The sequence below is a fragment of the Pleuronectes platessa genome, chromosome 22, assembly GCF_947347685.1.
Source record: "Pleuronectes platessa chromosome 22, fPlePla1.1, whole genome shotgun sequence".
Classification (NCBI taxonomy): Eukaryota; Metazoa; Chordata; class Actinopteri; order Pleuronectiformes; family Pleuronectidae; genus Pleuronectes; species Pleuronectes platessa.
The window spans coordinates 14,844,691-14,860,624 of record NC_070647.1 but is presented as its reverse complement, the minus strand read 5'-3'; the positions used below and the strand labels follow the sequence as shown (position 1 = coordinate 14,860,624).

Here is a 15,934-nt window from a genome sequence, read left to right as displayed (position 1 = left end):
AGCTGGCTAGGCCTCGTGGTAGCCAGTGTTTGGAGCGGTAGAGCTCAACTGGAGCCCAGTCCCCTTCCCTCTCGGTGCCCTCGGCTCTCCTCGCTCCCTCCTTTGTCAAAATGAGCCGAATGTTTTCCTTTTGCCTCCTGAGCAACCAGGGAGATCCAGAATGGGGTTTTGCAGAGTCAGCTGGTTCTGGCGCAGCAGCATCGTGCATTTCCGTGCCCTGGTTAAGTTATAAAAAAAAACCCTCTGTACCATCTGTCACATCCTATCGTTTCCTAAGTAGAAGGACTGCTGGATCCATTTGGATGAGAAACGGAACACGGGGATTTATTCCAAGTGTCCAACATTGTGTGCATGAGGATTTGGATAGTGAGGCAGTTTCTCCCCAAAGACGGAGCTGCAGGAACATTTGCTCACAGACGTCCAGTGAAACAGATTTGAGCCATTTGCATGTTTTAGATGTAAATTTTGACGGCATTTGATCCCTTTTCAATTTTAATCTAATTTAGTGGAGAGCTGGAGTGGAAGCTAATGTGCTTTTAGTATGTGGGACTTAAAAATCAATTTACCCACAGTGTAGTTCAGTGTCGCAAGAGAGGAATAAGTGTTTAGAGGCAGGAGAGTTGCTGATGTGATCTCCGTCAAATTCCAATCTGGGACACATCAGCGTTTGTGCAGCTTGTAATATATATTATATACTCTCAGATCCTCCTTTGAGTGAACAATACATAAATACTCCGACTTTAATTTGATGTTTCCTGGGTAAATAATCACACATCTCAAAAGGGGAGTATGATGCCAAGATAGGAAATCTTTTATTACAGAGAAAAAAAAACTTTTTCTTCCAAAATATAGAAATCTGTACAACTTCCGCACAATCAATTTACATGAACTGTACAAATTTACAGCAGTTCATCACAACATACCCAAGGAAAGGAAAACTGAACACAATAAAGATGTACTGACATGAGATCACAAGATAGACAGCTTTTCTTCTTGGGTAAGCTCAGATTTTTTTTGTCTATTTTCTGGTTTTGTACGTAAATAGAAAAAAAAAAAAAAGAGGAAATAACTGAAATAGGAAAAAAGAGAATCCAGAGAAAAAAAAAACAAAACAAAAGGATACGTCTACACTTACAGATCATGGAAACTAATATTTTTTTACCAAAAAAACTTTGGTCCTTGCCAACACTCCCATCACAAATGGCTTCACTTACGGAAAAAAAGCATCATCCATGTTAAAAGATGAAATACAAAAAAGGAAAACACCTAAAAACACTTCAGGATAGCAATTATTGGCACTTCCCATGTGTAATGTTATGTACTCTACCATTTGTTGTACAGTTACAATACATTCTACAATATGCAAAACACCGTAAATGTGAAAGTGGCAATAATTCAACTAAATCGATGACGATATTGACGACAACAACAACAAAACTGCTGTTCCCTTCCTGCTTCATGTCTTCACATGCACGACTTTTCCATAAGGGTATTTATTGAATGTCCGAGGCCTGAGTTTGGCAATACATTCCAGGAGAGACTTCTCGTGTCTCAGAAAAAAAGTCACACAACTTCAACTTGACATATTTAGTGCATTTTATGTGCTATTTTACCTCCGACTACTCAAAGCACTCTCACGACGATTCTGTAACCTACGTGCACACGAGCTGAACGGGTGCCATTGAAATTATATTACCGAGCACTTAAAACCCTTTTTGGATGATGGTAGTACAGTTGAGAAGGTGTCGTGGGGGATTTGGGGGTTTAACTTTGTGAAAAATGTTCCGCTCTAAAAAGACAAGGTCGGTTAAAAGTAGGTTAGATCACCAGACTAAAAATCCTCTTAAGTAAAAGAGGATAAAGAGGAGGAGATGGGGATGGCAGAGAGGAAGGATGACAAAATCCACCAGTGTGACCATAAAGTACATCTAGAGAGAAGTGAGAGGAGATGATCATCCCGTGTCCGGAATATAGACCAATCTCTAAAACACCTTGCAATGGAGCGGCGTGATTTAAAAAATGGTGTTCACCAAGGAAACCAATGCTCTGGGCTCCTTTCCCAGTGGACTCCTCTCCATCTGGCCAACATGGAACTACTGCTTTTCACAGATTGCTGAAGGTTGCAGTGCGTCAAAGGCTATACATCTATTACCCATGATCCCCTCAGGCTTAGGGAGCTTAAACACCCATAGGTCTGGCGATGAGCGGTGAACCAGCGTGCCGTGACAGATTTGGTGGTAACGGGCCGAGCGGCACCGGTAGCCACCCACCTCCCGCGGCTATTCGGGGCACGCTGCTAGAACCACTCCTCCCCAGATCCCTGAAGCAAAGTCGGGATACGTCAGACAGCCGTCACATCCTCACGTACGTGTGTAAACAGTTGCTACTCAAGCTCAGTAATCAAGTGCAGCACAATCCGCTGAGATTCAAACAGAAAACAACGGCCCGGTTCCCTCAACGCTTCATCTTTGATCCACGTTTCCCTCGTCACTCACTAGCCCCCCTAGTGCAGCGCATGCTGGTTTGCATCCATCACTGATGAGGGGAGGGTCGAGGGCTTCTGGTCAGGGTGGGGGACGCTGGATGCTCAATAAAGTCCAGAGAGGGGGCTGGAGGGATTTTAGCTGCCCTGGACAAAAACTGTCCGGCCCTGGGCCCCCCCTCTCTCACACCAGCTCCCCGGCCCTGCCCTCCTTACCCAGCTCCCCACAGTAATGGATGATGATATGTGTCACATTAAGTCTACCTGCGTCCACAGGGGGTCAGCTAGCAGCATGCTGGCTGGCTTTTGCCTGAACAGGAGGTCTGAGCTGAGGGGTGATATGTGGCACTTGAGGCACTCTAACCCCCCCCGACACCAAGAGGGGCGAAGGGGGTGTAAATTTGAAGCTGCCGAAATGGAAAGAGGACTCCTGCAGTGAGAGGGTCCGGGCAGCGCACCAGGCTGGCTCACATTGGCCTGATGTTCTAGTTCAAAATAACAAATGGCTCACAATTCATTACAATGAGGTCCCCATAAGGCAATGCACACAAAAGGAAAGTCTCTCCCTCGGAAATACCCAACGCAAATTAAAGTAGAAGGCTGACAAGGCCCGGTGTTGTTTTTAAAAATTTAAAATTAATCTCCGACCAGTCGGCGCTGCAGACCTCCTTTTGGCCAAAGTCTCACACAGTCATCACTTAGTCCAGACCTTTCAGACTAACACAAATCACCATCTGTGTGTGTGTTTGAGAAGGAGGGGGGGGGGGGCAGCCTAGCTCTGCATCCTGCCAGAGCAAACAGTGCCATATGAACGGATGAGAGAATGTTTCTAACATACCACCAAAAATACTCTCCACCTTAAAAAAACCAACAGCTCTGAAATGTACACAAATACAGTGTTTAAAAAACAAAACAAGGTTTTTTTTTAAATCCAGAGTTGCGAACTCCCGATTTTAATAGACATCAAGTCTATCCCGACATGGGAGCTACAGTAAGAACAAACGGCTAAAAGTGAAGAGGAGGGCGATAAAAACGGTGTGAAAACATGACATTCGAATGGATGGAATGCAGGCGATTTTCTCTCTTTTAAAAAGTACACATCCCACACAATCTCACGTCAAAGTGCATTCAATGTCAAATTCTAACTGGGCCACGTGACCGAAATTTGGGTTAAAAACACCACCCCCCTTTATTTGCTACACTTTTTTGGTGATGCAGGAGATGACAATGTGGTCGAAAAGATGGGGCAAATTTATTTAAAAAAACACAGGAACTTGATTGTGAATTTCAACAACATTCGTTAAATGGAGGGGGAAGGGGGAAGAGACCACGGCCCCCCGTGGCCCTCACCCGCCTGAAAGCTACAAATACACAGGGGCGATAAGGGGGGGGGCGACAGTGCAATAGGCCACCCTGGTATCCATAGGTAGCAGGTGTCCCAACACATTCCACGTGCACACAGGCAGAAAGACGCTCGAGATGAAGGTTTTCTGGAGCTTGGTGACGCAGGCTGAAGGAGGGAGCACAGACTGAGCGTCTCTTTCCAGCTACAAGATAAAGAAAACAAACTCCCTGTGGTCCAAAGTTTTTTTTTTGTTGTTGTAGAAAATAGAGATGCTCTTATTTTGGGGGCGTTTCTTTATCTCGAGCTCGGAAAGTAAGAAGAAGCAGCCTGAACCCCGACCTCCCTCCAAAACACACGAAAAGACAAATTGAGAAACTTCTGGATTTTAAAATCCGAGCGGCTCGTTCCCAGTAAAAACTCCTTCAATTTAGGTTTTGGTGTTTTGCAGTGGCGTGTTGAACATGTACCCATAGTAAACCACAAGTAAGAAAAGTGCAAAGTCAATGACAGCCCCTTCTGAGATGGAGCCGATTACCATGTTGTTTACAGTTGAGGGGGTGGGTGGGGGGGGGGTCCTGTTTTGGATGGTTGATTTTAGCTGCCCCAACAGTTCCATTTCCACAAAAAGTGTAGAGTGCCCAGTTGATCCAATGACACAACAGAAAAAGATGACAATGGGGGAGATGGGGTAAAAAATATCAAAACCAAAAGGTTTCCATCACCTGGACGATAGGCCACATCCTCTGCTTTTTTTTTTTCTTCTCTTTTTCTTTTCTTTCACTATTTCATATTCTTAGCTTTAAAAAGGCTCACCCTGGTCTGGTCAAGTGATCTGACCAGGCATGGCGTGACCCTGAAGACAAGTAGGCCGGGGTGAGAGTGCGCCTCTCTAACTGGACACAGTCATCATACTGTAGGCTTTGGAGGGACTGGTTCTGCCCAGCACCATCAGTTCCTCCTTGCAGCTGTGTCGACTGTCCACCATGGGGCCCTGCGACGCGTTGTTTCCTGAGGGGGAGCTGGTGGCCATGCTCATCGGCATTGTCATGGGGGCCGGGCGTCGACTCGTACAGGACGCAGATGGAGCCGTCCTCACCGATGCGGTAGGACACCTCGAAGGGGTCCACCCAGAGCGTGAGCTCGGTGGGCAGCAGCGTGTAGAGTTGCTGGATGGTCAGGCCGATGCGCTGGCCCGCCTGCCCCACCAAGGGATCCATCTTGTGGTTGATGCGGATGCAGCGGTAACCTGAACCCTTGCATGGCCTGTCTGGGAACCAGTGGTGCTTGTATTGCTCTGCAGGGGAAAAGGAGAAGAGGGACAAAGTGGAGAGAGAGAAAGTTTAGCTTCGGAGTGATAACCATCAGACTCCGACACGCGGTGCAGACAGGTTCATGTAATATGCAACGATAAAAGGCCCAGAGAGGTAAAGCACACACACTCCTGAGTGCAGTGTGTGTCAGCTGTTGCTGGGCAGTAGAGAGTAAAGGTCAAAACGAGTAGACAGACGGTACTTTGTGTTCAGATTACTGCATGTGACTCAATAAACATATTACGGCAGTTAAAGGATTTAGCCAAAGTAGGAACATTAAAAATCAATTTATTTGAAAGTGAATGTGTGGGACAGACACTTATGTTATTATATTGTGTAATAGTCTTCAGTTGATGTTTGAGCTTGTACTTTTGGGTTGTGTCCAAATATTACAAAGAAGATATTAATCTTGTGTGTTTTTGCCAAGAAGCAGTTTCGGTGGTTATACAACTAGAAAGACAAAATTCTAATAAATAATTGTAGCTAGCTGTAAATATTTTCCAAATGTCCCTGTTTATGCTTTATAAAAAGGCATATATATTTCCTACAGCTCATTAATGACCCGGGTGTACAAGTGGACAGGGAGCTGTTGTGTGCAGAAGAAAGGAAAAACACCACCACCTGTTACAGGCCTGATAAGGAGCCATAAACAGGCGGCCAGCGGCTGCCTGGGCCTACGTGACAAAAAGAGGGGCCTGCTGCATTGCTCAATCCCACCCCCGAGCCTGTCATCAGAAGAGGTCCCCCCTGACCGCCTGAACAAAAACACTGCAAGCGCCGAAGTCGTGCTCGGCCATCTGAGACACGCGGCTCCGCCTCTTAAAGGGACCAGATCGGGTTTCCCCACCCCCCCCCAACCAAGTGCCTTTGTTGTGTGGAAGTTTTGGAGGAGCAGTGAAACCAGTGATTCACTGTGACGCCACTCACTGCGCTTCAGGCATTTCCGTGGTTTTGATGCGGAGGAAAATTAAAGTGTTGACTGTCTTTACGAGGAGGTGAAATGAGTCTCATCCGTCCCTTTGGGCATTAACACTTTCCAGTGTGGCACAGCTGCTTAGTTCTGAATCTGTGTTCAAACTGACCCCCACAGTTCACCCAGAGACGGCTCATCCATATTGAATTTCCTTTCACGGTGACTGCATTGTGGCTTATGAAAAACAGGGGTAAACCAAGTAGGGAGCTCGGGGCCCGGAGGCCACCTGTATGCATCTGTGGGATAATAACCCTCACTCCTACACTGCCGAGCTAATGGAGGGGCTGGCTCTCAGGAAAGAGCACAAGGCCCTGGATGATCTTTCTGCCTCGGAGCGAGCCACAAAGGCAGCTACCCCCACAAACCCCGGAGCAGCTGGGAAAGGATCAGCTCAGCGGGGCCTATTCTTAAAAACGAGGGCACATGGGAGGAGGAGGGGGCGGATCTGGGAAACTGAAAAGTAAGCAGACCTGTGTGAGCCTAAGCTTTCAAGAAATGTTTTTTCCTGTTTATCGCTGCTGACCCTGAACACTAGAAATGCATTAACAGGAGCCGTTTATGGCCGAGCCGCTGGATGGTTTCCATCTGAAGCCGTTTGCTCAGGGAGTCGACAGATAACACAGCAAGATAATTGCAGCAAACTGCAGTTATGCAACTATCGCAGGTTTCAATCCGTTCACAGGGACTCGTTCGAGCAGGCACCGAGGCTTTTCAACACACAGACACAATAGTGGGTGATTGTGATGTTTCCAGGCACAAAGGGGCTCCGGCCTAGTTTGGCAACAACAAGCCTCGCTCTCGTTCAAAATTGGCTTTTGGGGGGAAATAACATTAACCATTTGTTGGCCTATCATGAGCTTTCAACAAAAGATAGTTACTTAAAACCTTAAAGATGACAAAAAGGTATAATGTGAATAATATTGATTTAAATCATGTTAATATCCAGTAAATGTCAGCCTGTTGACGCCTGTTTCTGTGGAGTTCCCCTCCGGCTGTGCTGCCTCCGTCTTTAATGTCCTCCTATAGGTGGAAAACATCCCCTCCCCCACAGCCAGGCCTCCCAGCCAACTCCATTCTACTCCCAACTTTTGTCTGTTTACAAACACCAGTCACACCGAGCTCTGGCAGATGCTTTAATAGAGTCTATTATAAATATATGCACCGTACATTTTTCAAGCAATAATAAGCAGAGCCCTGGATCCTTTAGCACAAGTAATTAACCCGTATAATTAAATTTTTACAAATAACATTGTATAGGGTTAGTTTGAGATTCCTTTGTTCCTTCTACTTCGCTCTTAAAGAAAAGAAACTAGTTACTTCATCTTAGAGAAATGTATTTACTTCACACAAAGACCCATTTATACTACATATCTGCAGTGCCTTTGTTTCTGTCGATGGTTTTGCATGTTGACTTGTATTCATTTGACACTTTACTAACAAACTGCGGTGTTTTTTGTGCACGTACGAGTCCCTTATGTCAGAAATGTAGGTCATCGGCTGTTAGAGATGTGTTTACAGCAGGAAAGGAGACATAAACACCCCCCCCTCCCCCAGCAACACAGGCCTTTGAAAACCTCCAAAACATCAAAGGTTAAATTTAAAAAATGCGGGAATGAAAACTGGTAGTATGGGTGGGTAAACAAAATAAACGAGAAAATGGGATTTGATTCTCAGTGTGTGTTGTAATTGTCTTATTGAACGAATGATGTCACATCTGAGCTTAAATTGTGATATAAATCCTAAAAACACCAGAATGCCTCTCTGGATGTGTAAAAAAAGTCAAATTGTGTATGAAAGAATAAAACGGTCGCGTCCTTCGTGTTGATATTAATTAATTAATCTGACATGTTCGCTATGGCCGTCGAAACGCATTACGTAATTGAGCAGCTAACTCACTGGAGGCTGTTTTGCTCCTTTCTCTCTTATCGACCGAGGCGCACTTCCTTGTTCTCTTCTCCTCCCGCATCCCCCTCTTTCTCCTCCTCCCCCCAACACAAACAACTACACACCTCACCCTTCCGTCTAATGTGGTTTATTTGTGTAAAATGTGTGATTCTGATGTTTTAATCGTCGACTGAGCGCCGGAGCTCGTCCAGCGTGTTTACGTTGTTTCTCCCCCTCCTGCGCAAACAGCGCTGCGCGGTGGCAGCGGATCTACGTGAGGAGTGAGAACAAAGAAACGCGGCCGCTGCCTCGCTCCTCAACACGTTCCCTCTGCTTTACTAAACAACCAAATAAAAACCTAACACTGAGATAAGAGTGTGGACGGAGTGATGGCGGCGGGGCGCTGGTTTCTCACCTGACAGGATGTCGTGGAGGCTCTGGTTGAACGTCTGGACCTGCCGGTCGTTTACGTGTCCTTTTACCCGCAGAAATCTCGACAGAAATACCACGGCGGCGTTGATCTCTGGTTTCATGGTTCCCCGGGCACAAAGGGTATGCATTGAGAAAAGGGCAACGGCGACGTCCGTGCGCTTCGGTCAGTTGTTGTAGGGGGTTGTTTTTTTGTGTTGTGTGAGTGTGTGTTTTTTCACGCGCTCCCTCCGTCTCCTTCGCTCCACTTCCGATCCGTCACTGACGCGCTGGGTGTCCGGGCATGTGTCGAGGTAGAGGCCGGTTGGTTCGCTTCGATCGCTCGGTTCAGAGTCGGGACGCAGCGCCTGGTCTTATTGGTAAATACAGGGTTGTTTTTGGGGGCGGGGGTCCCGTGTAGCCGCTTACGGACCCTCCCTTGTTTCTCTGACCTCCACCACAGTGACGCTCCCGCAGCCGGGGAGAGGGCTTTTATACCAGGGGCCCCTCCCCCTCCTCGCTCCGCCCCTGCTCGGTGACGACACCAGCTGCTACAGCAACAGCGGCCGGCCAATCGGAGGCCACGCCGCCGTCTGACGAGCCCCAATATGGGAGGAGTGCGGCGGTGACGTCGGCGCTCTGAAAATAAACCGGGGGCGCGCGCACACACAAGGCAGCGTGAAGCCGCGCTGCTGCGTTCAAGGGCCTCTCGGAAATACGAACACCGTTGAAAATGTTTTTGGGGTGGTTTTTTCCTTACTCGCCACAGGAAGTGGATTTTTTGTTTGCCCCGTCTCTTGCATTCAAGTGAGCAGGACGTGAAGGATCCCTACAGTAATGCATGTGTTGCTGTTTTCACCTTATTTAGTTATTTGATGCTACAAAAAGGAGGTTAGCTTCAATTCCCCAAACACTATTTCGCAGATTCTGGCTCCAAACAATGCAGGTTAATGGGAGGAGGTGGATCCACATCAGATCTGGAACAAACTATGGGAAGATAGAATGAGGCTAACTAACAAACAAGAGATGAAAACCTATCTTCCTTTGTGGAGTTATCAATGTTTACATTCTCCACCAAGCCATGTGACTGAACCATGAAGCCTGGTTGTTTGGCCATTATCCATTTTATCATGCCACATTTTTTCCCCTCGAGTTCCACATGACAACATCTTAATTTGACTCAAACAGATTGTAAACGGCGTTTTGTTCCAGCAGATTGTGCGATTGTTAAATGGTACAGAATGTTCAAAGTCATGATTTAATCACTGCTTATTTTCAGGTCAGGCCATGAGGCATGTTTGTGTTTGTGTGTAAGACTGAATCAGGAAGTGACTTTTCTGTTTTTCCCCCTGGTTCTTTCATTGTGTGTGTGTGTGTTTGTGTGTGTGTGTGTCTGTGCGTGTTTATTCACGTGTGAAACGGGAAGAGTCTCGATCTCGAGAAAAAAAAGCATCTCTTATGTGACCTTGTTGAACATAGAGGAGGCAACACGGTGCCAGGTTCCTTTTCAAGGGGTCAGCCGCTGCGTGCTCGTTAAAATCAGTGGAAAAGTACCGACACTGCTGTGCCTCCATTTGTTGCAGACACAGGCGTGATGACCCGCTGAGTGCTCCAATCATGATGCAATCAAACAGACCAGCATCACACCGACGGGCTCCATCACTGACCCGAAGGTGCGGAAGAGTGGGCGGAAAATGGAGACGTGTACAGACGTGTTTCGTGTCATTAAACTGACATGAAGCTGTGTAGTGTGAGTGTTGACCTCCTCACACAGAAGGTGTTTATTTGTCCAGTAAATGCTGCAGGAAGGGTTGAGCTCGCACAGTGGGGTATCTCGAGGAACATTTAATGAACTCACGTCATTATAACGTTGTTGCGCGGTTGACCTTTTTGAATTCTTATAAAAAACTGATAGGATTGTGATTTTTCTCTCGAAAGTAGGTTTTTATTTCCAGTAAATATAAGGTTTGCATTGTTTTTGTGTAATCCTGCAGAGTAACAGACAAATAATGGCGGCTGTAACGGGGTGTTTGCTGTATAAATTCAAGTTATTATATCGCTATTGTGAGGTTGTACTTTTTAAAATTCTAATCTAATACTGACAGGATTGCGATTTTATTCTCTAGAGTAGGTGTTTATTCCCGGCAAGTTACAAATCTTTAAAACAGCACGGCCCTTTATTTAGATTTATGGGTTCCACAGTTAATTAACATTCGGTGTCAGTTAGACTAATTTCCTGGTCATAAAAATAAAGGTCTCCTCTCATGGAAGAGGGCTCCACTCATGTGTAAACCCCCAGCTCCTCACAACTCACACCTTCACCCACACACACACACACCTCCACGCTATTTCGTAAAAAAAACAAACAGGGGAGATTTTCGGTGTGTGTCACAGACGGCCAAAGACATTTCTCCTTTTTCACAGATGTAAACGAAGGCACAGCTGCACGGCACGGTTCCTGATTCGATACAGTCGAGAATTCCATTTTCCACCAATCATGTCAGAGTGAGCTTCGCATGTAAGCTGTGATTTTTCACATTACTCCCACATTCCTGTTCTCGTCAGCTCACACTGTGGCTGTGGAATTAGGTTTCTTCCAGCCAAAGTATAACTGACCCGGCGCAGAGTAATATCCAGACTTGTATGAAGCAATATGTGAAGTGATGGTTTGGATCTGGGGTTTAAAAGACACGGGTTATGTTTTAAAAGATGTTGGTTTATAAGCATTATTACCAGAAATGTGTTATTTCCTTTACATTTTGTTATTACAACTCATTGAAAGACACTGTCTCTCTTGGAGTTAAACAACCACAGTGGAAAGATCTAAGGAGTTCTCTTCTCTTAATATTCCACATATAACATTGATATGTTTGCCACAGCTGTAGTTTAGTTTCTATCATTATCCTGGTGCATTACTGCTCATTAGTAGCTTTGTGGTGATGTAGCAGTAGTAAGTGTTTTAGTCCACAGGAGCCAGTTGGTCCCTTAAATGGCAATTAAGTCAAAGGAATGAGTCAGTTGTGGGTTCATGTGGGCAGCCAATGAGTGAGCAAGGAATGAGTGTTTCCAGCCAATGATGGAGCACAAGGCTGGAGCTGTAGTGTGTAACCAGCCGAGTAGTCTGTCAGACTTTTGTGCATAGTTAACGTAGAAAGTATTAAGTATATATATATAGTATTGACACTGTCAAAAACTTTATTCCATCCTAAAACCAGGAAATGGAATCTTTCTTACAGCCGAGTCAACGTGTGTTCAGGGTTTGACACTTGAATGTAGAGATGAACCACTTTAACAGGTGACACACCGGATGAAGGAAAACATCTGACTCCTGCGGTCGGTGTTCCACCTGGTCGCTCAGCAGCTGCAGCCGAGCAAGCACAACAGCGCACATCTGTACCACACACACACAGACACACACACACATAACTGTGGAAAGGCAAATGGCTCTTTACTGACAGTGTGTGTGGGGGTGTGGTTGAGTTTCGGCAGCTCTGCAGGGGAGATAAAAGTCCCATATATAAAAGAGAAAGAGAAAGAAGGTGCAACAACAGAGGGAGCCAAGGTAATTAAACCTGGAAAAAACCCCAACCTTCCTGCTCCTTTTGATAAAAGGAAAGTACAATAATATTGTGGACCTGACATTCACCCACAAGCTGCAGCACATGTCCTGCGCTCCTGGTTGTTTTTAATGCGAGGGCCACCAGCGCTGGGTAAAATATGACCCTGGCTGTTGCCAGACAAGGGAGGGGTATCCTGTCGTTATGTCGGGCCCTCAGTCAGACTAATGAATGGAGGCTTTCATCTCCAAACCACACGTGAACTACAGCAGAGGAAAGAATGTCAGGTCGGGGAATGAAGAGAGAGACCTCGGCTGCTTGTGGGCAGAGTTTTCCAAACATGCTCTTTTTTCGGGGAACGCACACATCGCATATGCACATCCTGAGGGTAACACACACACACCCGCGCAAAGACAGCAACATCTGCGGGTCACACAAAAGCCAAACCGACGTGGGGCCTGTAGTCATCCAGACACGAGACAAAACAACGCCGCCGATGTTTCCCAGTGCACACAAACATTCACAGATCTGAGAACTTCTCTCAACGTCCAGATAATTATCTGTCTCTCTGGGCAGATCCTGCTTATCATCTGAGAGCAGAGGCACTGAAATGCCCTTTTGTACATAGAAGAACTGGGAATTCTCCTTTTCTGACAAACTTAAACATGGTGGTGTGCACTTTTCAGTTGTGCAGGTAAAAACGTATCTGAGCAGTTTCCATGTGCTCATACTTTCTTACCTCCACCGAGGAGTTTTCATTTGTGGGTAAACAGGACTATACACAATCTACAAAGCCGTTTTCAAGGAAAGTTTGTGGAGGGGTGGGTCATGACCCAAGGAATAATCCATTGGATAGTGGGGCAGATTTAGATAAATGGGCCGACCCAGGATTTTGTTTCATCCCACTTTCTTTGTGTTGACCTCGGGGGAGTTATGGGCTCTCCATAATATGTGTGCCATCAGATGAAGAGAATGTGAGCGTGAGACCTTACAAAAAAAATCTAAACAAAACAAACTTCCTTCCAAACTCTCCTGAAATAGCCTAGAGACAAAACCATACAACTCCAAGAAAACTTTATTACTTCTAAAGAGTTGGTATCACGAGTCCAGAAACACCCCGAGGTGAAACTGGTCCACTGAAGCCAACAGGGGAATCGACAATTTTGAAAGGTCAATTTAGTCGAATCAATAAACGATCAATTGTAGAATTACTTCAAACGGTTATAGAAGAATTCAAAAAGAAAAACATCATGTTGTTTTTGAGTAGTGAAGACAGCAAAGCGTACTTTCCAGTAGGAATAATTATTTAACTTTTATCAAAAACTATAGTTACCAAGCAAGTTATGAGTTTTCACACACTTAAAGTAAACTATTCCCATTTGTTTTAAACATTCCAGTGACCTCACTGGAACATCTGTCATGTTTATTCAGGGTGAGGGTCAGTGAGTACAGAGCAGTTGTCTAGTTTTGTACTGTGTTGCCAAACTCAACACAAAAAACACACAGAACAATCTGGAATGACAAACGACTGACTAGATGCAAATGCGGCTGCGTGATGTCACGTTGAGTGTGTGCGGTGGGCGTGGCCTAGACGCAGTAATCACCTCTCTCCGAAAAACAAGTCGCAGCGACTCTCCACGCCCTCAACGCTCTGATCCACGGCCACCAGGAAGAGACTCATCTGAGGAAACCACAAACTTTCCATGATGCTCTCTCTCTCTCTCTCTCTCTCTCTCTCTCTCTCTCTCTCTCTCTCTCTCTCTCCCCCCCCCCCCCCCCCCCCCCTTATTTAAGCAGGAAGCAGCTTCCATTACCCCCGGACGGCTTCTCCATGTGGCTCGGCCTTGACTCCCTCATCGAAAAACATGCACACTGAACGCCTCACTCACTTATTCCCTCTTCCATCCTTTACTTCCTGTTCTATATGTTTTTCCCCGTACATCTGATTCGGCTTAACTCTGTGTATTTATTTAATTCATTCTGAGGTTTTAGGCCAGATGGAGGCTCTGGTTCGCAGCACTATAAAAAAAAGAAAACTTTAGTACGCACATATCCCATTATTTTTATTCACACTCGTGGCTCCGCGGGACATCTTGATTTATTCATGTCCTGTGCTCGACAAGACAAAATGCACATGAAGCAGCTCCGGGGTCGGACGGATTAAACGTGTTCCGAGCTGCACATGTTGCTGCAGAAATGATTCAGTGCCGCTCACACTCAGTGACTCAGTTCCTCAGGATTCTCAAGCTGGAGAAAAACAAGGGAGGAATCACACATTTCACATCTATATATAAAAAGTTTGAGTTGAACAATATAAGCCTCATATAGGTGTGTGTGTGTGTGGGTCAGTGTCTATGCCACTGTGTGTATTTATAGCAGTGACATTTGAGAGTGCGAGGGGACCGGCCAAGAGCCGTTTTGAGCGTTCAGCCACTTCGTGTGTGTCTGTAAATCACAGGTCGGAAGCTACTGAAACTGAGGAGATTCCCCGACACTGACACGGTTGTGTGTTTTCGATCCACAAACCGATGTGCGACATTTTAAATATAGGCCACGGTGTGAATGTGTGTGTGATGCACGGCGTCAGGGCTTTCTCACGACCTGGAATAAGAAGCCTGGGCTCCGGACGAGTGAGACCAGGATTGTAAGATACACCGGCTTAGCTGCATATAACTTATTTGCTGATGACGTCCATCACCTTTTAAGGACGTCCATCTCAAGCCATTGCATAATAGAAAAAAAAAACTCTGTCAGTTTCCCCCCCATTCTGTGAAACACTGACTTCTCCTGGAGTTCTGGAGGAGAGACAACAGGCGACTGGACGTATCTCAGCATAGATAAGCCTCAAGTGGTCTGTATTCTGTGACTTCTGACTTATAGGAGCCTTTAAACGTACGTGACCACATTTAAAGGTTGTGTCGTTTCAGCACAGGTTGTTTGTCGTGTTTGCTGGAAGTCCACATGCTGACTGGTTAGAGTGTTTGTAGCATATTGCATGTAGCACGTTGCTGCTCTCGTGCAGTGACTTAGTGACTCTCCCTGATGGGATAGCCAAGTTTCAAGCCCTGGGGCTGAGTCATTACACACACACACACACACATGCACACACACAGACACACAGCTTGAGCGAGCCACACAACACAGCGTCTGACTGCAGCACATTTATGGGACATATAAATATGTAACATTTTCGATGAATATTACATCCATGTTCCTCTCACTTTATCTGGGACAGTGGATTCACACATACTGAGTGTTTCGGATCCAGACTGTGCTGGCTGCAGCTCGGCCCAGATTAATGCCATATTACATTATGCCCTAAGTGGGCATTTAATTCTGATTGGTTGAAGAGAGGCTGTTAATTTTAGTTTTGCTGAAATGGACACTTAGAGTGGAAGTCTTTAAACGCCATTTGGCAAATGACTGAGCAAACTTTTTAGTATTACTCGAGTGTATTATGATCATATTTTACGCGAACATGTTTTATCGTGGCTGAAGCTGGTGAGACTCCCTGAAGGCTCCAGGATCCAGGTTTTCCAATAACATCTGAAATGGGATAACAAAACGGTTAAAGAAATAGTTTGACATTTTTACCTTCTTGCAGAGAGTTACACTGTTAAAAAGAAGACAGATAAATCCTTCAGGGCATAACACAGGGGAACAATAACACGGAGGCTCTGAATAGAGACACATAAAACACCTTTTTCACTCTTTAGCACCTTGTAGCTTCCAAATAAAGAGAGACCACAGTCATAACGACAGATGGATGGTTTGAACGCACACAATAGATGATCTAGTCGACAAGTCTTATTTACGCTGTAGCCACATTTTGATCCTAAACACAAAGTTAGATACTTCTGGTTGGTGACGCTTCAGCTCACTTTCATCGGCCAGATTATCTTCTGGTGTCCAACGTTTCCATATTCATTGATCACTGACTTGTTTACTCAGTACGTCTGTCTGTTGTCTGTCTGC

The 15,934-nt window shown here is 45.7% G+C and overlaps 1 protein-coding gene across 1 annotated transcript; it reads right to left on the bottom strand.

Moving 5' to 3' along the window:
- Positions 1-788: 788 nt before the first annotated feature.
- On the bottom strand, positions 789-8,864 carry btg1 (B-cell translocation gene 1, anti-proliferative). The gene is given in 3 exon segments (XM_053415261.1): positions 789-4,864; positions 4,866-5,121; positions 8,410-8,864. Coding segments are annotated over 3 exon segments (549 nt in total). The 5' UTR covers positions 8,555-8,864; the 3' UTR covers positions 789-4,716.
- Positions 8,865-15,934: the final 7,070 nt, after the last annotated feature.